Here is a 24,038-nt window from a genome sequence, read left to right on the forward strand (position 1 = left end):
CCTGAATTGTGAGAGAAACTCCTTGAGTAGAGTCTGCCTCTTCCATGTGAGAGTCAATAGTGCAACCTTGAAATCCACTGCTAGGCCCAGAAACCATGTCCACTTGGAGCAGCAAAGTCTGTCCTCACACACACATACTATATTTACTAGGGGTGGGGGGGGGGGAAATCAATACAACATAGTATCGAGATATTTTCCGTTGCAATACTGTATCAATACACAGATGCCAAGTATCAATCTTTTATTATATATGTGTTGGTCAGTTTGCCTGCTTGACAATCCTATTATGCAGTAATAAAATTGAAGTGAGATGAACAAAATCTTTTTAGATAAAACAGATGTTGACAAAGTTTCCTTTTGGGGACATCATTTGAAATTGAGAAAAATTTGAATTTGGAAAAAAGGTAATAAATTGTAATATATTGCAGAATATTGCAGTATGTTTAAAATCGCAATAATATTGTATTGTGACATAAGTATCGTGATGATATCGTATTGTTAGGTCTCCTGGTCTAAAATTGAGCAACTCCTGAATCTTTGCCAAGACCGATTAAAGTTGGGCCTGTAATTATTTAGAAGTGTTAGGTCACCTGCTTTTAGTAATAGTAGAACAAAAGCGCACCTTGAGATAAGGAATTATCTGTAGGCAAAAGGTAGATTAAAATATATGTCAGTGAACAAGATGTGTTAGTGAACAAGAAATAAATTCAGCTGCTATCTTTAGAAAGTGTGGCACAAGGTTGTCAGGGTCTTCTGATTTGTGAATGTCCAAAAGCATGAATGCTTTGTGTACCACAGTGGTAGTAACAATGAAAATGAAAAGGCTTGCTAACAGTTAGTGATAGAAAAGTTGTCAGCTTTAACATGAATTTACCTTCTCTTTCCTTGTTAGGAATGATCTGTATTTCCTTCAAATCAAGATCTCATGACATATTTCACTTTATAAGCTTCAGTTTAGATTTTGTTTTTTAGAAAACTGCAACAACCATTATATTGTAACAATGCATACATCTGTTTATCCAAAACAGGGATCTTTCACCATGACTCAAATAAAACTATCATCAGCATCAGCAGACAGTGCCCACGTACAAACCCAATACATTTTAGGAATCATCATTTTCATGGATGTGGTTTTGGTTTCAGCAGCGGCTCTACTCCGAGCTCCTCACGGATAACTGAGCTTCTCACCCTATCTCTAAGGGAGACGCCAGCTACCCTCCTGAGGAAACCCATTTCGGCCGCTTGTACCCTGGATCTTGTTCTTTCGGTCATGACCCAGCCTTCATGACCATAGGTGAGGGTAGGAACAAAAAACTGACCGGTAGATTGAGAGCTTTGCCTTCTGGCTCAGCTCTCTTTTACGTCATAACAGTGCGATAAATTGAATGTAATACCGCACCTGCTGTGCCGATTCTCCGACCAATCTCCCGCTCCATTGTCCCCTCACTCGCGAACAAGACCCCCAAGGTACTGAACTCCTTCACTTGGGGTAAGGGACTCATTCCCTACCTGGAGAAGGCACTCCATCGGTTTCCTGCTGAGAACCATGGCCTCCGATTTAGAGGTGCTGATCCTCATCCCAGCCGCTTCACACTCGGCTGCGAACCGATCCAGTGAGTGCTGAAGGTCACAGGCCGATGATGCCATCAGGACCACATCATCTGCAAAAAGCAGCGATGAGATCCCCAGCCCACCGAACTGCAACCCCTCTCCACCCCGACTATGCCTCGATATCCTGTCCATAAATACTACAAACAGGATTGGTGACAAAGCGCAGCCCTGGCGGAGGCCAACTCTCACCTGAAACGAGTCCGACTTACTGGACCCGGACACAGCTCTCGCTTTGGTCGTACAGAGATTGGATGGCCCTGAGAAGGGACCCCCTCACCCCGTACTCCCGCAGCACCTCCCACAGTATCTCCCAGGGCACCCGGTCATACGCCTTCTCCAGATCCACAAAACACATGTAGACTGGTTGGGCATACTCCCAGGCTCCCTCCAGGATCCTTGCGAGAGTAAAGATCTGGTCCGTTGTTCCACGACCAGGACGGAATCCGCATTGTTCCTCTTCAACCTGAGATTCGACTATCGACCGAACCCTCCTTTCCAGCACCTTGGAGTAGACTTTACCGGGGAGGCTGAGAAGTGTGATACCCCTGTAATTGGCACACACCCTCTGGTCCCCCCTTTTTAAAAGGGGAACCACCACCCGGTCTGCCACTCCTTAGGCACCGTCCCAGACTTCCACGCAATGTTGAAGGCGTGTCAACCAAGACAACCCCTCCACACCCAGAGCTTTAAGCATTTCTGGACGGATCTCATCAATTCCTGGGGCTTTGCCACTGTGGAGTTGTTTAACTACCTCAGCAACCTCCACCAGGAAATTGATGCCAATCCCCCCCCTCATCCTCCAGCTCTGCCTCTACCATAGAGGGCGTATTAGTCGGTTAGGAGTTCCTCAAGTGCTCCTTCCACCGCCCTATTACCTCCTCAGTTGAGGTCAACAGCGTCCCATCCTTACTGTACACAGCTTGGATGGTTCCCCGCTTCCCCCTCCTGAGGTGGCGAACGGTTTTCCAGAAGTACCTTGGTGCCGACCGAAAGTCCTTCTCCGTGTCTTCTCCGAACTTCTCCCACACACGCTGCTTTGCCTCTTTCACGGCAGAGGCTGCAGCCCTTCGGGCCCTGCGGTACCTTGCAACTGCCTCCGGAGTCGTCTGGGATAACATATCCCGGAAAGACTCCTCCTTCAGTCGGACGGCTTCCCTGACCACCGGTGTCCACCACGGTGTTCGTGGGTTACCGCCCCTTGAGGCACCTAAGACCCTAAGACCACAGCTCCTCACCGCAGCTTCAGCGATGGAAACTTTGAACATTGTCCACTCGGGTTCAATGCCCCCAGCCTCCACAGGGATGCACGAAAAGCTCCGCCGGAGGTGTGAGTTGAAAGTCTGTCGGACAGGGGCCTCCTCCAGACCTTCCCAATTTACCCGCACTACCCGTTTGGGCTTACCAGGTCTGTCCAGAGTCTTCCCCCACCCCCTGACCCAACTCACCACCAGATGGTGATCGGTTGACAGCTCCGCCCCTCTCTTCACCCGAGTGTCCAAAACATATGGCGTCAGATCAGATGAAACGATTATAAAATCGATCATTGACCTTTGGCCTAGGGTGCTCTGGTACCAAGTACACTTATGAGCATCCCTATGTTCGAACATGGTGTTCGTTATAGACAATCCATGACTAGCACAGAAGTCCAACAACAAACAACCACTCTGGTTTAGATCAGGAGGCCGTTCCTCCCAATCACGCCTCTCCATGTGTCTCCATCATTACCCACGTGCGCGTTGAAGTCCCCCCAGCAGAACTATGGAGTCCCCGACTGGAGCCCCATGCAGGACTCCACTCAAGGTCTCCAAGAAGGCCGAATACTCTGAACTCTTGTTTGGTGCATATGCACAAACAACAGTCAGAGTTTTTCCCCCCACAACCCGCAGGCGTAGGGGAGGCGACCCTCTCGTCCACCGGGTTAAACTCCAACGTAGCGGCGCTCAGCCGGGGGCTTGTGAGTATCCCCACACCCGCCCGGCGCCTCACACCCTGGGCAACTCCGGAGAAGAAAAGAGTCCAACCCCTATCCAGGAGTATGGTTCCAGAACCAAGACTGTGCGTAGAGCTAAGCCCCACCAGATCTAACCAGTAGCGCTCCACCTCCCGCACAAGTTCCGGCTCCTTCCCCCACAGAGAGGTGACATTCCACGTCCCCAGAGCCAGCCTCTGCTGCCCGGGTCTGGTCCGTCGAGGCCCCTGACCTTCACTGCCACAGGTTCCTCCCACAGGTGGTGGGTCCATGGGATGGAGGGATGTCCGCCACCTAGCTTTTTCGGGCTGTGCCCGGCCGGGCTCCGTGGCAAACCCGGCCACCAGACGCTCGCTGACGAGCCCTCCATCTGGGCCTGGCTCCAGACGGGGGCCCCGGGCTTCCTCCGGGCAGGGTCACTTCATCCCTTCCTCGATTTTTCATAGGATTTTGAACCATTCTTTGTCTGGCCCCTCACCTGAGACCACTTTGCCTTGGGAGACCCTACCAGGAGCACAAAGCTCCAGACAACACAGCCCTCAGGTTCATAGGGACACACAAACCTCTCCACCACGATAAGGTGATGGTTCCCGGAGAAGACTTATTCCTGCCTATGTAAAATTTGTGCAGTCAAGTAGGTTGAAAATTGCATGCTGTGGCTTGAGCCCCTGCTAGTTTTTATCTGCACTGTACTTAACTCAGCTGTACAACTCGTCCATATTTAATAACCAGCCTGCCATAGTTTGACCTTCGTCTTGGCTACCAGCAAAGGAAAACACAGAAACAGAAAATGTGACACATCTTATCCATAGCCCTACAGTACATGAAGCGGTTATGATCATATCATCTGTGTTGTGTTTTCCTGTCACTTTGGCAATTCCATTTAAATAACTGAGGTTTGTATAAAGAGAGGATGATTACGGTCTAGATGAGGGCTGCCTTTAAAGTCTGACAACTGCACTTATTCACAGTGAAACTTATACAGTTGACAATAGACAGATATTATCTATACTCTGCTGATTATATATTTGCTGTTATTTAGCTGTTATAATTATAATCAGTATTGCATTTACAAAGAGTTTATCTATTACACACTGCAGTAACAATACAACTAATTTAATTGAATACTCAAGTACTCCTCAAGAAGGAAATGCCATTTAGACATAAATTATGTTTTTGCAATTTCCAGACCCTTCTGTTGGGAGCAGTCATCTAAAAATCACATAAAGATACACATGTGGCTGCACATACAAGCATACATACACACACACAAACACAAACAGACACATGCTGTCAGGGTGAAGGGAGGCAGTAAAAAATGCAGGCATGGGAGCTATGGCAGCTGTGCCCCCAGCGGCTTGCATCTGGTCCAATCTGGCAACATGCTCCTCCTCCAACATGCTGCACACACACACACACACACACACACACACACACACACACACACACACACACCTGCCAACTACACCTGCTTCTTGAGCCAACTGAGCACTGCCGTTCAAAAATGGGTTTGGCAGCAGAGAGTTTAGATGACTCTGGATTGAGCACACAAAGCTTGGATTTGGCTTTTTCAACTCAAAATATTTACTTCATGGTTAATCGTTTACATTCATTTTTATTGCAGATTCTTAATACACTTATCTTATTCTGAAACCCATATCTGTTAGTTTCTTAAGTTGATAAAATCTGAATAGAATTATTTAATTCAACTTTAAATAAAATCTAAAAGAAAAATGTCTTCCATGGGTCCATAATTGACTCTATTAAACAAGGAGAAAGGGCCTGCTTCTCCGTGGCTTTGACAGTGTTATCTTCTACAGTATATGGTGCATGGTGGGCCCTTTCAAAATGTGATTAAAATGAATGACGGAGGCTATCTGCTTTTTCTCCGCAGGTCCGCATATTCCCTTACCTGATTGGTCGAGAGTCAGCCTTCGCAGATAATCTGAAATGGATGGCATGTGCTAACAAAGGTGGGATCTTACAACACATGCATAGACCTCTGTGCTTTTTTCTACTTCTAATCTGTTTTAGCAGAATAAAGTTCCTGAATGCTGCTGTCAGCCGAAAATGAATACATTACGAGCTCTGAATTTGGGTTACGGTTAGGTTTTTTATTTAATTTTTATTTTTTGGCATATGTGTCTGTGTGTGTGCATGTAGTTGCATAGACATGTGTTTTTCAGTGCTCATCAGTATAAGCATGGTATGTGACAGCAGGCAGATGGTTCCAGTTGCACAGACCATATATGCCACATTACATCTTCATTTAAGCCTAAAGTCCAAACTATCTTGGTGATACACCACTTTCCAGTTGCTTTGTGTGTGGCAATGGTTGTCTCGGTGTGTAGAGCACTTTACTTCAGGTTCTATATTTAGCTGGGCGGTGGGTAACAGAGACAGTCTGGCTCCATTTCCTCAGGCTGCTGTAGATAACATAGGCAAGCCATAGGTCACACAAGGGGTGTGCATGGGTATATGTGTGTAGATAAGAGGACAAGGGCAGTTTCGCTTGGAAGTAATGATATCCGAGAACCCATCCAGTCAGTTTGAGGGTGATGATGAGACCTGCCTGGGTGTCGTGCAACACAACACAAGTGCGTGTGTTTTTATGCCGCATAATGATTCAGACTTGTGACAGTGACATCCTCTCCAGTCTGCAGCAGCTGTGCAGTCTTTGCTCTGCTCCCGAGGCACAACATCTCTACAGCAGAACATTTGGGTTTACGTCTTCACTGTTTTACTTTAAGTAATTTTGCTGGTGAAAGTAAGGTAAAGTGTTGCGTTGTCTGCCCTGTCACTGAAGGCTGTGATGACAAAATCTCTCCCTATGGTCTTTGATTGGAGCAAAGAATATTGTTAACCATGTGGAGACTTGCAACCAATCCAAAAATGACATTTGACACCCTGTGACCGTGACACTAATATAGAGATGACTAGATAGAGCACTTTTTTTATATTGACTACAGTGTATTCCATCAGTTAATGTCCTATGACCTCCAAACATATCAAACATACAATATATGGCCAAAGATAAGTGGACTGGGCTGTACTTTTATGTACATTTTGTTTGGGCTAGATTCAGTTAAGAAAAAAAACGTAATGCTACATGATATTTTAGATAATAAGTTCTAACTTTGTGGATACAGTTTACTATGAGAGGCTCTCCTGCTGTGTGTGGGTCTGTCTTTGTGAAGCTAACGTACTGTTCGCTAGCCCTATACAGTATTTCTTGTTAAAGGTCCCATGGCATGAACATTTCACTTTATGAGGTGTTTTAACATTAATATGCATTCCCCCAGCCTGTCTATGGTCCCCCCAGTGGCTAGAAATGGTGATAGATGTAAACCGAGCCCTGGGTATCCTGCTCTGCCTTTGAGAAAATGAAAGCTCAGATGGGCCAATCTAGAATCTTGCTCCTTATGAGGTCATAAGGAGCAAGGTTACCTCCCCTTTCTCTGCTTTGCCCGCCCAGAGAATTTGGCCCACCCATGAGAGAGAGACATCATGGCTTTCAAACGAGCAAAGTGGCAGTTGGTCAAGGCCACACCCCCACCCTCCACCTTGCCCCCCCCCCTCTCCTCCTCAATAGCTACAGACACAGAAATGGCACGGCCTAAGGAAAGCTCATTGTGGGACTGGCTCTAGTGGCTGTAATTCTGCACCAACACTGAATTTCGGGAAAGAGACTTCAGAAACAGTATTAGGGGACAACTAAGGTCTATATAAAAGCATCCAATGAGCACATGTCATGGGACCTTTAAGCCCTGAATATAGCACAGTTATCACAGAGCCCATGCTTTGTCTTCACTGCCACAGAAGAGAAATCATAAGCCTTTGTGAAGGCTTGCTAATGTTACCAGCAGCCAAGTGTAAGAGGCACTAAATAACTGGGACTACGTTAAGCCAGTGTCCCACTGTTATACTCAATGTACAAAATACACCTCAGAGTTTTGCCTATTACGTCACGGTTGAGGACGGGCCACAGATTTCATCACAACTGTACTTTCAAATCCAAGCATACACATACAGGCTAGTTTTGGGCAGAACATAACACATTTTAAACACAATATATAGCCTATATATGTGTTTTTGGAAAAATCACCCATATTAACACAACAAGAATCTATGTGATTATGTGTGAAAAGAAATAGTGTGGAGTTCATCTTTAATGCTCATGGTTTTGGAATTTCATGTTCAACAATCACATATAGGTGTATGTTAGAGCTTAGATCGGGCCCAAAAAATCAAGCCCGGCCAATTTTTTAATACGTGGGCTGTTATAACTGACGTTCTCAACTACAATTCCGAGTTGTTTGAACTACAGAAATCTGTTTAGAATTATCTTAATAAATACAGGTAATGCAACAAGGACGAAGCATGTAAACTGCGCTGTTTGTTTATTCAGAATAGAATGGATCGCAAATGGATCCAAATGAAGAAACGTAAAAAAAACCTCGACCCTAGCTCCCTCAGCCGAATAGTGTGGGTAACAGATCAAGGCAGCAACATAATCAAAGCCCTGGAACCATATAGGAGACTTTCTTGTCTCAATCACCTAATTAATACTGTCCTTCGCACGGTCTGCATGCTGATGCACTGGCCGTGAACAGTGCTGTAGATTGGGGAGACACGATGTAGCACAGTTTACCTCACGCTCAAGTCAGTGCAGGACATACACCCAAAGCTACGGGAGAAGCTGGAGAGGCATATCTTTCTCCCCACCGAATAAGGCTAATAAAGTAATGATTAAAAAAACACAAATGCTTGATTAGGGGCCCGTCCCCGCCCGAGGATAGCGGCCGAAAATATCGGGTCCAGTTCGGGCTCGGGCTCGGGCTCAGGCAGAGAATCTAAAATCTAGTGTATGTTAGGGAATCCACATATTTGTAATGTATTTTTGCCTCACATCATGACATCTTTCACCTCCATCCTGTCCACTATTTTCATGCATCAGGACACCTTGTTGTGTCTTTTTGCTTACATATTACCCAAACCAAGGTCCTTTAACAATATATTAGTGGCCCTATCCTGCCCAGACCATGCTGTGAGTGTCCTGTCCTGTATGTACGACAGATGTACCATGTCACTGAATGCAGGGAACGCTCATATATTCACTCTCCAGCTCATCTCACTGACTCCAGTGGCCTAGCCCGAAGGACGCCCTCAGCCTTCCAAAGGGAGCAGTCATTCTAAACTCACCACTGTGATGAACGATGCAGTTAGACGGAGGCAGCTGGCTTTGTGTGCGATGCAAGTCTGCATGTGTGTGTTCTCATTTTACAGTTTACTGTTTTAAATGCATTCTTGTTGCTATAGTGATTGCAGTAATCATGTGGCTTTGATGCTTCCAGTGTTAGTGTATGATATGAGATTTTAGCCTTTTTAATTTCTTTACTGTGGTTGCAGATTTTAAATTAGATTATCATTGACAGATCCTGTCCTTAGTTATTTGTTGGAATACATCGCATCCTTCATGGATCTGTGTATTGTATCTAGACTCTACCTCTTTTCTCCCTGGAGTTAAAGTCGTTGCCGGGAACGATGACCCCAAAATCTATTTCCTCCAGCTATGATTTTCTCCTTGACTGCCTCACGGTGATGGAGGCAGTTTGCTGTTTTTACGGATCAGTGGAAATGTGGTGGTCTCTCTCTTTTCCCTTATTCTCAATGCCACTTCTTGTCATATCTCTCCCTCTGTCTGTTGCTGTTGTTCTGAATCCCTCTCTTCCTCTCCCCAAATCTGCTCCCCTGCTGAGATAACAGTATATTTCCTCCTGCACATGCACATTAGCAACATAATGGCGGCATTACCAGTGTAGGAAATGGCATTGCATTTGGTTTAACTTAGTTTTAGTTTTTCCATTGCATTTTCATACCACTTAACCATTCACAAACCCATGCTGGTTCACTGCAGGGAATTATTCAGCTATTACTCATACATGTACCCAGGTTTCCGTCTGCTTTATCAAGCAAATATCTGCTGCCTACAATACTGTATTCCAGATGTAGTTTCTCTCTGCTTGCTTCCAAGGTAAATAAAATGGGAGTGATGGCTTGGAAAAGATGATATATCCAAGCTGATATTGGATGTGACACTTGCTGCTATGTGTAACAGTATTGGAGACACTTTCAAGGCAGCATTGTGAGTGAGGAGACTGGACCTGTTCACTCTCCATTGTACGCAAGCATCTAAGTTAAATGATCCATCATAATTTATTTCTTCCTCTTCCTCTCTCTGCTCAACAGGCTACTTCACTCAGATTTCCACATTGGCAGATGTGCAAGAGAATGTGATGGAGTATCTTCACGTGTTGAGTCGTCCCAAGGTGATTGACCAGGAGCATGACACAGTGTGGACTGAGGCCTACATTGACAACACTGTGAGTTGACTATACCTTCTCTCACGTAATAGTGGACTCCAGTTCCCCTAGTCTTCGCTTTCCACCCACTGGGTTGTGGGCACAGAATATTCTCTGATCGATTCACAGATTCCAACTTATTCTACTAAAACATAATCCACAATGCACAAAAAGTATATTTACATCTTCAGGATCGATGACTTATATAATCCAAAGGAAATAGTAGTGATACAATGCAAGCAGAGGCCTGACAGTGCGTTTTGCCTTGTGTACGTCTCAGACTTAATGTGTGAAAGTGTGTGTGAGCAGCAGATAGAACCATTATGTCAATGAGACTCCTGTGAGTGTTTGGGAGTTGTGTAACATGAGTAGAACATACTGGGGCAAATTGGTGAGTCTCTGATCTCTCATACACTGGCCAAACACACGCAGCTTATTTTCACTATAATATTTCTCAGCAAACTCATATAATCACATGCATTGCTAAATCCCCTGTACAAGCTTTAAAGTTCTCTGGCACATATATTATCATCACTAAAACACCCCAAAGGGTAACGCCTGACCTACAGTATAGGATCCTCTGCTAAAACCACCATCAATGTGTAAACAAGTGTCTTTACAATAAGAAATAGCGCATGCTATATGTATGCTCCTTTTTGAAAGTTTTTTTGGGGCAATGGCTGCAAAAGTTTTGTACAGCATCTACAGCACAGCTAATGCTTAACAGCAGACAAACTACTACTTTGGACCAAACGTGTAGGCTGTGTGTGTGGACTTAGGCCAGCGTGGATCCGCATTTTCATACTCTCTGTGTGGTCGCTGGGACGGTACCTGTTCAGCTGATGGAAAAGATTTGGTTGTGTTTCCCATCCTGGTTGGCCCCAACCGAGGACATGTTTTGCAGAACGGCTTAATCTGCTCAACGTTGATTTAGTATAATCTGAACCATTTCCACACAACTGACGTTGTGTAACCCTTTTTTATCAACAATGCCTTCAGCTTGAGAGGATAATGCGAGTTCACGTTCATGTCCACTATCACTTCCGTTGCCCTCAGCTCCACTTTTGCTGTCAAAGACTGTTCCCCGATCAATAAGTATTTCCCCCTAACGTTACCTAAACCTGAACCAAACCTTATCTCTAGCCATAACTATGGATGGGGTTGCTACGCCTTTTAACAGGAGGGAAACACTATTCAATGGGGACACACACTTGGACACAACACCGGCAACTCAAACGCTCACAATAGGAAGTGGGCGTGTCCGGTATCCAAGGCGAAAAGGTCGACTCTAGCAGTTTTGTTATCGGCTAAATCTGTCCAAAGCTTATCATCAGTTTTGACCTGAATTTTATCGCAATCACGTTTTGAGATTGTTTTGTTGCCCAGCCATAAAGAGTAAATAGCAGCCATTTGTCCTCCACTATTTGTGAATGGAATATGAGAGAGAGCTTCAAAAATGTAAGGAGACAGGCAAGTTTTGCACACAGGCTATTAACAGCAACTGCATGAAAATTGATTCTTTCCCTCTGCGATCCTCTTCATATTCCTTTTACCTTTTTCTGTCTTCCTCTGCTTATTTCCTTCTCTTTGCCCTCATTATCCCCATCCATTTATCACAGTCAAAGTGCATTCACCCAACACTGACTCAACACTAACAGCTTAAGTGTTGCTTCCTTTGCTGTGACCCTCCCAGCCATAAAGTTCTCCTCTCTTGACACAGTCACTGTTTTTAAAGTTGCAGTCAATGTCAGTGGATTTTACACGCCCATAGATGCTGGCACTCCATTTAGTGGAAACTGCACTGAAAGGCTTTTTTGACACTTATCCACAAACGTATTGACCCTTTCTCTCCTCCCCTCCTCCTTAATCTGTTCTCTTTAGCTCCCCCAAGCACAAAAGGTAAAAAACAATCTGATTTGAGGTCATCGCTGTATTGTGCTGTGTTGAGGCCTGGTGTGTGTTCATGTGCATTTCATGTGCATGTGCGTTTTGGTCTCCAATCTCTTCGAGATGACGGCATAATTTGGGTGAACTAACTACCATACTGACCCATGGCATTTTCTTGTGTGTCAGTGTCGTATGTCGCACCTCAACCTCCTGATTCAAACCATGCATCGTGGTTGTCAAAGGTTCAGTTGATCGCTCTCTTATGCACGTCTGATCATGCACACGCACACGTCTGTGCACACGCTCACACTCATTCATCATTGGTGATGCTGTGTTGGCCGTGCTTTGCCGGTATCTCTGGGGCTGGCAGTGTGACCATATGTGTAAATGTGAGGCTACGTTTTTGCTCTTTTGCCTGTGTGGTTTTGGTGTGAAAACAAGATTGCCTGTGTTATTTGTTTTGGTAGAATTCTCCAGAATAAGCTGTTTTGTCATCTTAGGGGTGAAAATCCAATAGCCTATAATGACTGGTGGGATGATCTGTTCTGATGCCTTTTTATCGTTTTCAGTGTTTTATTTTTCAGTGTTTTATGAATCATATGTGGGTTGAGATAAGAAGCTCTATAATCATAACAATGATGATGATGGAACAGAAGAGTGCTCTGCCCCCCCCATCAGCATGAGCTGGGCACAGAGCAGTCCCATTAGACAGCTGGCAGGCCATATGTCTAACATAGTACTGTTATAGTGTGATAGATCCAAGCTTATTGACATTGAAGCGGCTCAGCAGAAAACAGAAATAGATATCACATTGTCAGACATGATAATTGGGATTAGCAAGGAATCTGCACTGCTTCTTTGCATGTAATCATCCCAGCACAGCTCTCGCCTGGGTGCGAGGAGCACACATACACAAAGTAAAACAGACAGTGACAGAAAGTCACACACACACACACACACACACACACACACACACACACACACACACACACACACACACACACACACTCCCCCTGCATGGTGATAGTGTCTGATAAGAAGTTCACAGAACTGGGATTGGCTCAGTGTGTTAGGAAAGTGATGAGCATCTGGTATTTATGTTCCAGGGCTGATGTGTATCATCTTTCCAGATGTACCCTTCATCCTATCGTTTTACTCTCCTCTCCCTATCCCTCTCAGTGCAACCCAGTAATCCATCTAGCCTCTCCCCTTTCTTTCTCTGTTTCACTTTGCATCCCCCCCACCTGTGCTCTCCCATCCTCTCCTGTTCTCCTCCCACTCCCTCCTCACCTTCGTCTCACCAGCTTCATCCATCATTCTCTGGCTCATTTGGCTTTGTTTCCCACTCTGTCGGATGAACTGACACTGGAGCTCAGGGATGGTGGGAGGGAGGTGGTGGTTAGAGGAATTGTGTTGGGGGCGATAGTTGAGGACAAGTGTATGGAGGGTGAAAGAAAGAATGTAAGAGATTTGACGAGAAAGTTGGGAAGAGAACATAAATGGATGTAAAGAAGCACGTGGGGTTGTGAAAAGGGTTTTTGCCCGGAAGTTCAAAGAACAAGATTGATACTTGGTAAAACACAAAGACAGATGGGAAAGCTGTGAGCAGTTGATTACCTTTTGATGACAAATTGAAGTAATAGGCTGTTGTAAAAATGTCATGACAGGTGAATATAACAACAATGTTAATTGTGATTGAGGCAGTTGAGAGCTTTCATAGATGTGCCAGGTCCGTGCCAGCTCTGTTCCCCTTTCGGTACGTGTTCATTTTCACACAGGAGCCTACAGGGGGCTTTGGCTTACACACACCAACATAATTAAACCCATTCTCCTAGGAAACAAGGGTCACCTCGTCCACCAGAACACAATTTGTCACAGCAACCTAGATTACGAGGTGTCCTATGAGACAGCAAACACAGGGCAGGGTGTGTGTATCTGAGCCCTCTGAGGGGTGCAAGTGTGTGGGTATGTGTGAGTATTTGTGTCAGTGGGGAGTGAGTGTATTTAAGTCCAGAAGGGTTCTTTTTTCATTCTCCGACCCACAGCAGGGGATAGGACTTACACACCCCATTTGCTCTGACTGATAAAGATAAAGCCATGGAGGCAATGATGATGCCGATTCGGCCCAAATTTGTGTTGAGTTCTGACCTTACATTAGAGGTTGCAGGTTATGTATTATATGTCAAATTCTAGATACAGAGCACTCCCCTAGAGACTTGGGGCACGGTCATGTTGTAGGACACTCATTTAGGGTTCAAGGAAGTGCCTCTTTCCTCTCCTGTGTTTGGATAATGAAGCACAGGTTTAAAGGTCTTTACTCATCTGGGTGAGGAGCTGTAGCTGTGCTGTTAGCTTTGAATCCAACAGATGCAGTTGCTGGCTGCCTTTCTCCATGCAGCTCTTGTTATCTTCTTAATTACAGTATGTAATTTCCCAGAGCAGCTGGACAAGCCTGGTTTTCGCCAAATGCACAAACTGAAAATAAAAACATAAATTAGTGTTGAAGTACAAACAGTACACATTTGATGGGACTGCTCAACAACAGCTCATGGGGATACACAATAAATCTCAGTCCATACATCCGCTGACCGGTGATACATGATCCAATAGACCTGAGCTTGGAAATAGATTTCGTATTTTTAGATGAGGCTTTGATCGTTTTTGCTGTCCTTTGATCGATCCTGTTCTCCAGCAGCAAGGCTGTGCATTGTTACAGCAGCTGTATTTAGGTGTGCTTTGTTCTCTCTTTGATGTCCAATCTTGCGTCTTGGATTGCTATTATCAGCTGTCTGGGCTCGAGTCACAAATTCCCCTTTCCCCAATGTCTGAGGGAGACAGAATGGATGCTAGCAGTTTCCTGTCATTACCTGTTATTACTGGAGGTAAATGAGCGCTGCGGGAAGGAAAGTGTACAGGAAGTGTGTAATGCTCAGTTAAGAGGATTGGTTAAATGGGGTAGTTCCCCACGAAAAGTACTATGCTGGTATCTTATATTTAAGTCTGTCTAGACTAATACTCAGTTGATTGCAGCAGCCGAAATAGATCATGTGCAACATGATTTTTGTTTTTTACCACCCCATCTAACTTAACACATTTGTAGATTGGGTTCTGGGATTCATATTGCATTTAAAGTACCAATTACTTACATAAACTGCGTGAGTGACTGACATTTCTGAGTGGACAAGGTCAGACCACTTTTTGCCGAGTGTGAAGCCTTCCCCCAGTATCTTCATAACAGTGTCAAGCTTTCATCTCTAATGGATATCATCGTCAGATACAGACAGCCGCTGGAAAGATAAATATCATAATTATTCCAGCAGTCTTTAGGGAGGGAAGATACCCAGATTCAAACTAGAAGCTTTGCCTTTGGATAAGTTTATTCTGCAAGAGATCAAAGGCAGTCTGGTGATTGAACACATTTTAAGGCAAATAATAAACATGAATAAAACATGTCATGGAAGTAGATAATATGACTAAGTCTGCTGCAGCATTCCTATCAGGTTCACTACTTAAGGAACCAGTGTTATGCAGCTTGAGATAATCACTCATTGAGTGTCTTTAAGCAAGATTATTCTTATAATGTGCATGATTCCATGTAGTTACGTTTCTTTTGTAAATATAATGTTTCATCATTAGCTTCCCTCTTTTCCCTCTCTCTGTCTCTCTTTCTCCTTTCTTACCCTCTCATTTGCTATCTTTCACTGTTTCTTCCCTCATGAATCACTCAGATGGATGATGGTCAAGGTCCGGTTCTGATGACCACAGTGGCAATGCCAGTGTTTAGTACCAAGAATGAGACTGTAAGTGTACATAAAGTGCAATACAATCAATAGCACATTCACTGCCACTTTTTTTCTAACAAGCAGTTTAGTATAATTGAAAAAACTATGCAATTATGTATTGCATAACTCACAAGGAATTAGGGTTTGAGACAATAGACACAAATTGTGAAATGTTTGTCTTTGATAGACACTAATTTCAGTTTGATTGGAGTCTGTAAATGATGACACAGTAGAGCTTCACTAATTAAATATGTATTATAGATTGAAATGGTTTATGTCATAAACAGTGGATCTATAAGAGACTGTGTTGTTTAATTAACCTTTAAAACGCAACCTAAGAATATTTGTAATGTGTGTGCTTCCAGAGGAACCGTGGCATCCTGCTCGGGGTGGTTGGGACAGACGTGCCTGTCTCTGAGCTGCTCAAGACCATCCCCAAATATAAGGTACAGCTATTAGAGATACCCCTCTAGACCATCACCCTTTTTTATAATCATATCTTCTGAACCATGGTTGAACTTTGTGAATGGTCAGTGTATATTTTAGTCATTTGATTTTCATTTCATAAACAGGTATTAAAAAAACAAAAAATGAATAGTTATTTGATTTTTGTTTTAAAATACAAAATTGTAAATTGAAATAGAAGGCATTCTTTTTCCTGGTAAAAAGGGGATGAGAGAGATTTAAAAATATGCTTTGATATTCATTTTCTATTTCATATAACAACAAATAAAACCACTCGAAAATAGAAACGTAAAAAGGCCTGTTTTTTCATATTCAGAGACCGGATGTTGTCATTTCCAATGCAACAGCGCCAGTGTATCAGTGTTGCTTTCAGCACAGGCTAAAATGACTTTGGAACATAGATTGTTAATATTAATATTTACAGTCTATGCTTTGGAACCCTACTCTGATGATGCTTGAGCGGACTTTTATTTCATAATGTCACATTTATTTATTTCTCTCTCCCTCCGACTCTCCGTCTCTTAATACCGGCATTATGCAACATGACCCCACACAAATTGCAAGAGAAACTCTTTCAACTGATCTAGTCTCATAAAAGTCTCCTCTATAACAAAAAGTCCTAAGAAAGAAGTGGTGGAAAGTATTGAAAAATACTGAAATCAGTAATGCCAGTTTCCCATTGCAGCCTATGTTAAAGAGACACTACAGGTGAATAGTGAAAACATTTTAACTAACAGATATCTCCATTAAACTTCCCCAGTTGATTATTTACATTAAGACAATAATCTCTTGTATTACTAATTCTGAACGTGTATAATTATACAAATAACTGAGGCATTGTCTAATTAAATAGGTCTATATGCTAATTTGCATAAATAATGGTATTTCAGTATTTTTCAACTTGGACTTGAACTTATATGCTATAGAGGAGACTTTTATGAGTAATAAACAGTTGTCAGATTTTCTGTTGCAATTTGTGGGAGATTCACAGATTTGTTTCTCACAAAATGCTTGTACTCCCCCCGCTGAGAGACAACTTCGCCGCGAGAGTGACTTTCATTTCACGGCTGTAACGTTACTGTTACATTAATGTTACCATAGGTTGCGATCCGGGTCCCCGGTGCCTACTGATTCTGGTCCGTGTGCGAAGCTAGTTTGACCCGCACTAGCTAACATTAGCTAGGGAATCAGATGAATCTGCCAAGCTTGTGTTTTATTCATGGGTGTATTAAGGTTTTATTTCCTTTGGCAGATAGTGATATGGTTTGATGCGCTATGCCAGGGATGCTAGCTAGTTGCTTTTAGTCTGAGTCTGTAAGATAACCAAACTTAATTTAAATATAACGTGCAAATAGGAAAATAAATGTTAACGTTACATATAAAATAAAGTCCCCTGAAATAAATAAATGTAAAACATATGTATAGGCTATTGAACTATATTGACTAATCTATATTGTCTCATTTATTCATTTCAGGATGTATTTCATAGCCATATTTATGTATATTTATGTAAAGAGGTGCAAAAAACGGAGGATCAATCGCTCAGGAAGTTGGGGTACAAGTTTCCCTCAATTGCAAAATCAGACGCTGAGAAGCGGAAGCTAACTTCAGCGTGGTGTTAGTTGAGTCCATGCAGTCTGGTCACATCATGTTTGAGCCATTTTCGGCGCAAAATCTCTTCACATTTCTTCACCTCACAAATCCTCTTGCACTCTTCCACTTCCCTGTGATATGCACACAGAGATTTCTGCACATGACAAGCCTTTTTTTCGCCATGTATAAAATCACATCAGAGTACGAATCCAAAGTCATTTTAGCCTGTGCTGAAAGCAACACTGGTACACTTGGCACTGTTGTGACAACATCCGGTCTCAGAATATAAAAAACATGCCTTTTTTCATTTCTGTTTTCTAGTGATTTAATTTTTTTGTTATATGAAATAGAAAATTAAAATCAAAGCATATTTTAAATGATGAAAAGAATGAAAAGGAAAAAACACCTTGTATTTCAATTTTCAAATTTTGTATTTTAAAACGAAATTCAAACAACCATTCATTTTTAGTTTTTTAATACCTGTTTATGAAAGGAAAATTGAATGACCAAAGGATACACTGACCGTGAATGCACCATTCACCTGGTTGCTAAGTCAGTAAAAAACTAATACAAGTTACTATAAAGGATTTAGATTTTTTTTTTTTATATCTACACGTATGTGAATCCAACTCCACAGTGCAGTAGTTGAATGCCAAACCCAGTAGCAGATAAATCAAAGGTTTTGTTGAAGTTTTGACACTGCTTATTCACAGCTCCTTCCTTGGACCCTCCAATAATGACAGGAACATTATACACTATGTATGCTAATGCATTCTGATAGTGTCCCCCGCCACATCTCCTGTGCTGATTTCATTTACATGTAGATCTGAAGCGTGGTTGGTTGGATGTAATTTGACATTTGAAAGTGTGTTATTTGTCCAGACGTGGATGAATTATACCATCTTCCTTGTATTGTGTAGTTCTGTGAGTTTCACCACAAAGGCAAATATTCTGCCAGTAAAAAATTACAAAGAGCTTGATTAGCCCAGATTTTCAAATCGGGACAGATTTGTCATGCATCCATTTGGTGTGTGTGTGTGTGTGTGTGTGTGTGTGTGTGTGTGTACGTGCGTGCGTGTGTGTGTGATTGTGTGTATCCTCCTAGCTCGGCATTCACGGCTACGCCTTTGCAATCACTAACAACGGCTACATCCTCACCCATCCAGATCTACGGCCACTTGTGAGTATTACCTCCAGCATCATTTCGATGCTGTGTTAACTGAGAATGCACCTTATTATCATAACAATCCCTTTTAGGGCACATAGATAGAAGTTCAAATGTATTAATTTATTTTAGTACAAGCGACTGAGGAATACTAACTCTTGAGTTCATGTCAAGTCAATTACTGATTTCGTTGTCAAATTGAGATGCCGATTGACACAGAAAATGAGTGCATAGTCGTGTCTATGCACCGTGTATTGCGTGTGAATTGGCTGTGTGGTGGTATGTAGATGAGGAGAGTGTGTTCCAATGCTTCGCTGTGCTGTGACTAGACAGAGATACAGCTTCTGAATGGCTGTGATTAACTCTATTGTACTCACTCACTCCTCTCACAAGAGGATGAGAGGAGAGAGGGAGGGAAGGGAGATTGGGGAGAGCAAGGAACCTGCTTAATGTGAGAATAGGTGCAGGGTGACAAAGCAGGGTGCAACACTGGAAGGAAATTGAGAGATATGGAGGTATGAGAGGAGAACAGACATCCAATCCAATCCAATCCAACTTTATTTGTAAAGCACATTTAAAACAACCAGGTTGACCAAAGTGCTGGACATTGACATGATTATAAACACGAGTAACAAAACAAACATTTAAAACAAATAACAGACTAGAAAAATAAAATGCAGAATACAAAATACAACTCTCAAGCAGGTTTGAAGGCCAATGAATAAAAGTGAGTTTTGAGTCGTGATTTAAAAATGTGAAGGCTGGGGGCCAATCTGACATTTAGAGGCACTTCATTCCAAAGCCTTGGGGCCACGACTGAGAACGCTCGATCTCCCCTATTTTTGAGCCGCGTTCTAGGGACAACAAGGAGTAGCTGGTCAGCAGACCTTAACGACCTCAGAGGAGCGTGCGGCTTTCAGTAGTTCAGACGATATACGCTGGGGCTTGACCATAACGAGCTTTAAAAACAAACAACTGAATCTTAAAATGTATTCTAAAGCAAACCGGTAACCAGTGAAGGGAGGCAAGAACAGGTGTAATGTGATCTCGTTTCCAAGTTCCGGTAAGGAGCCGAGCGGCAGCATTTTGAACCATTTGTAATCTTGATAGGGAGGCCTGGTTAATACCTAGATATAAAGCATTACAGTAATCCAGGCGAGTTGTAATAAAAGCATGTATAACCCTCTCAAAATCAGTGAACGATAAAAATGGCTTCAGTTTGGTAAGCAGCCTGAGTTGAAAGAAACTAGCTTTTACAACAGAATTGATCTGCTTCTCTAGTTGAAACTCACTGTCCATTTTAACACCAAGGTTAGTTACCATGGACTTGACATAGGGTGTCAGAGGACCCAGGTCCAGTTGGGAGGCACCAAGAGCACTACTGGGTCTAAATATCATGACTTTGGTTTTACTTTCATTAAAATGTAAAAAGTTTAAGGCCATCTAGGCTTTTATGTCAGAAAAACAATCAAGCAGTCTTTTTAGGGAATTATCACCCTTACTTTTTATAGGCAAGTAGATCTGTGAGTCATCTGCATAGAAATGGAAGCTGATGTTATGCTTCTTTAAGATGGAACCAAGGGGAAGCAAATACAAGGAGAAGAGAATCGGCGCCAAAATAGAACCCTGAGGAACTCCACGTCAGTGGTGCTGCGGGTGAAGTAGAGCCACCAAAGCTAACTTTGAACACTCTCTCTGATAAAAATGATCTAAACCATTGGAGTGCCATGCCTTTAATCCCCACAGTGTGCTCGAGACGAGAGATAAGAACACTGTGGTCAACAGTGTTGAATGCTGCCGTGAGGTCTAAAAGCATAAGTATTGCAGAATCTCCAGAGTCTGTTGAGATTAAAAGACCATTAAAAACTTTTATAAGTGCAGACTCTGTGCTATGAAATGCTTTAAAGCCAGACTGGAACATCTCAAGGATACCATGCAGATCTAAAAAAGGTTGTAGCTGCACGAGAACTGCCTTTTCTAAAACTTTGGACATAAAAGGAAATTTAGAGATCGGACGATAGTTTTCAAGAACTAAGGTGTCTAGATTTGGCTTTTTAATAAGAGGCTGCACCACTGCCTCTTTAAAACAAAGTGGCACATGACCAGAAGTAAGACTACTGTTAATAATTGCTTGGATGTTTGGTCCAATAGTGTGCCACACCTCTTTAAAAAGACGAGGTGGTACAATATCAATAGGACAAATTGAAGGTTTAAATGTGTAACAATATCAGTAAGGGCCGAGAGGGATAAAGGCTCAAACTTAATGAGAACTGCTGCACACACTTTGGAAATGGAGGGGTCAAAGGCTGGAAGTGAAATACTAGCTCTAATGGAGACAGACATGGAGGAGATGAGAGAACAGACACTGACACAGACAGACAGATGGTTTAATTGCAGTCTAATTGAAGACGTTAATGAACAGTGTTTAACAACTAATGAGGGGTGGGAGGCTGTCCTTACTGGAAAGTGGGACTCACAAGTACACACATATATAGTACACATTAATACGCCCAATAATCTGACCTCTGTCGTCATTATTTAATGTCCATTAAGAGTTGTATGTGGTTAAAAAGTTAGAATTGGAAATGCTGAAACACTTTTGACCTTATAAATGACAGATAATTAAATGAACATCACATACACATATTGCGTAGCTTAGCCTGGTTGCCTGGCAATCTTACGGTGATGACAATACTCCAGGAAGTCACTGCTCCTGTAAAACTACAACTTGTTGTTTTTATGTAGTAATTAAACAAAAAGGATACAAGAAATATTGTCTTAATAGTGAGCTTTCCATACTGATAGGTGGACTTTTTTAGTGGTTTTTAAACCTTGAGCAGAGCCAGGCTAACTGATTTCACATGCTTTCAATCTTTTTGCTAAGCTAAAATAACTGTTGCCCGTCCTGACATATATGTCAATTATCCTTTGTCATTTGTTAGAGGCTTTCAGTTTTTCAAATTATACTTTTATCTGGTTTATATCGTTGTAAATTGATTTCTTTTTTCAAATTAACGATATGAAAATGTTAGCTTGGGATCTTGAAATTGTGCTTTTAATGACAAATAGAATGTGTCATAAATAAAAATAGATTAAATGATTGTATTCAGTAGTTGCTGCCTTGGTATGGTGCAGTATATTCTTTGTGTTTCATTGTTTTCAGTATCTCTATCTGTGCATGCATGTATTGTTTACATGGGCCAGTATGGAGATGGCAAGAAGCGAAGGAAGCCAAACTACAGCAGTGTTGATCTGTCTGAGGTGGAATGGGAGGATAAGGATGACACGGTGAGACACTTGTAGTAAATGTACATTAAGCATCATCACAGTAAATCCCCCCCCCCCACCCCTCAATACAAATATGATGTTTGAGATGTGTTATGTACTTTGTGCTGCTAGCTGAGAAATGCCATGGTCAACAGGAAGACAGGGACTTTCTCCATGGAGGTGAAGAAGAGTGTTGACAAAGGGGTGAGTAATCCATAATTCCAAAATCCACAAACACACACAAACAGCACTTTTCTGATGTACCCAAATGGTGAACCAGAGAAAATACTGGCAGGGAGAATCCTCTCTGCCATGGGGTTGTCACATTTGGCACAGTGATGTGCAGGATTGACTTGGGGATTTTGTTTCTGATTTTGTTTGCTCTGCATGCGTGCATTGGTGTGTGTGTGTGTGTGTGTGTGTGTGTGTGTGTGTGTGTGTGTGTGTGTGTGTGTGTGTGTGTGTGTGTGTGTGTGTGTGTGTAAGTGTGAGCCCCTTATCTCCACCAAGCACATGTTGCTGAGTACAGGAGAGACAGCAGCCCAAATGATTCTCTTTTACTACTTTCCTTTCTGAGAGAGCGAGAGACATTCAGGTGTGTGTGTGTGTGTGTGTGTGTGTGTGTGTGTGTGTGTGTGTGTGTGCGCACTTTGTATATTCAAAGCTTAGTGAAAAGCATTATACATTAGCCTGATTATTAAGCATTCAATATGTAAATAAATAAATACACACACTGATTCAGATTCACATTCCTTATCAAACTACTCACAGACTGCAAAAACATACATCCATCTGCAGAGTAACAGGTTGTGTGACAACCACTGCATGTACCCCCCCACACCAGTAGATGGAGCCAGACTACAGGGAATCACATCAGATAACTGCTATCACACTGCCTGCTGTTTACTGCAGTGTATAATGGAATATATTAATCTCTTTGATTTCAGAAGCGTGTACTGGTGTTGCATAATGATTACTATTACACAGACATCAAGGGGACTCCTTTCAGGTAAAGAAACTGGAGACATTTCTGTGAGCAGTGAACAAAGTTTAGAATTACTGAAGCATCAATAATCACAGTAGTCTTTGCACAACAACAAAGAACTGGTGAGTTGTCATTATAAAAAAACATTTATATTTGTTTTCAGTCTAGGGGTAGCTCTTTCCAGAGGCCACGGGAAGTATTTCTTCAGAGGGAATGTCACAGTTGAGGAAGGTAGGAAATTCTCTCTTTTCTTCATCTACTTTTACTCTTTTGTTTTCTGTGTCATTTCTGTCTATAGTGCTCTGCTCTCCCGCTTTCTGTTCTATTGTCTTTGTGTCCACATTTCTCACTCAGCTAACACTATTTTACTCTGCTGCAGTGGTTTTCAGATACTTTACTGAAGAAAAAGAGTACCAATGCCACATATGAATCCTGCTTTCAGAATTTTATTGTGCATTCTACTACAATATATATCAATTCTATACGTGGAAAAATAGAAGTAATAAATAGGTATATAGGTATGTAAAAATGAAAATAAAAATATGTGTATTATACTACACTGTATAACAACATTATGTATGTAAAAATAGAGAAACTTACTAAAGCATTGCAAGTAAAAGTACTCTCACACACACACACACACACACACACACACACACACACACACACACACATTTAGCAATAATGAAGTGATAATGAACTTGAAAGCCACAATTGGACAGGAAGTTAATATTTCTTTAGCGGCTCCTTAGGTGTGTCCATGTCTTGACAGTGCATATGTGTGCCTCTGTGTATGTGTGTCTATTTTCATCTTCAGCCTCATGTATGTTAATATTCATGTGGTGGCTCTAGTGTGTTAGTGTGTGTGTGTGTGTGTGTGTGTGTGTGTGTGTGTGTGTGTGTGTGTGTGTGTGTTTCTCTAAACATGTCCATCATGTAGAGCCCTCTGAGC

At 42.5% G+C, this 24,038-nt stretch overlaps 1 protein-coding gene across 1 annotated transcript in view; it reads left to right on the plus strand.

The window, feature by feature from the left end:
- Window positions 1-24,038, plus strand: part of cacna2d3a (calcium channel, voltage-dependent, alpha 2/delta subunit 3a) — a 166,607-nt gene that overhangs the window by 111,909 nt on the left and 30,660 nt on the right. Inside the window, exons 11-20 of the mRNA XM_078253980.1 lie at window positions 5,475-5,553; window positions 9,830-9,963; window positions 11,824-11,841; window positions 15,558-15,629; window positions 15,977-16,057; window positions 18,775-18,849; window positions 22,039-22,122; window positions 22,234-22,305; window positions 23,049-23,110; window positions 23,250-23,317. Of these exons, the coding sequence (XP_078110106.1) occupies window positions 5,475-5,553; window positions 9,830-9,963; window positions 11,824-11,841; window positions 15,558-15,629; window positions 15,977-16,057; window positions 18,775-18,849; window positions 22,039-22,122; window positions 22,234-22,305; window positions 23,049-23,110; window positions 23,250-23,317 (745 nt within the window). The remainder of the gene's footprint in view (window positions 1-5,474; window positions 5,554-9,829; window positions 9,964-11,823; window positions 11,842-15,557; window positions 15,630-15,976; window positions 16,058-18,774; window positions 18,850-22,038; window positions 22,123-22,233; window positions 22,306-23,048; window positions 23,111-23,249; window positions 23,318-24,038) is intronic.

The sequence above is a fragment of the Sander vitreus genome, chromosome 7 (assembly GCF_031162955.1).
Source record: "Sander vitreus isolate 19-12246 chromosome 7, sanVit1, whole genome shotgun sequence".
Taxonomy (NCBI): domain Eukaryota; kingdom Metazoa; phylum Chordata; class Actinopteri; order Perciformes; family Percidae; genus Sander; species Sander vitreus.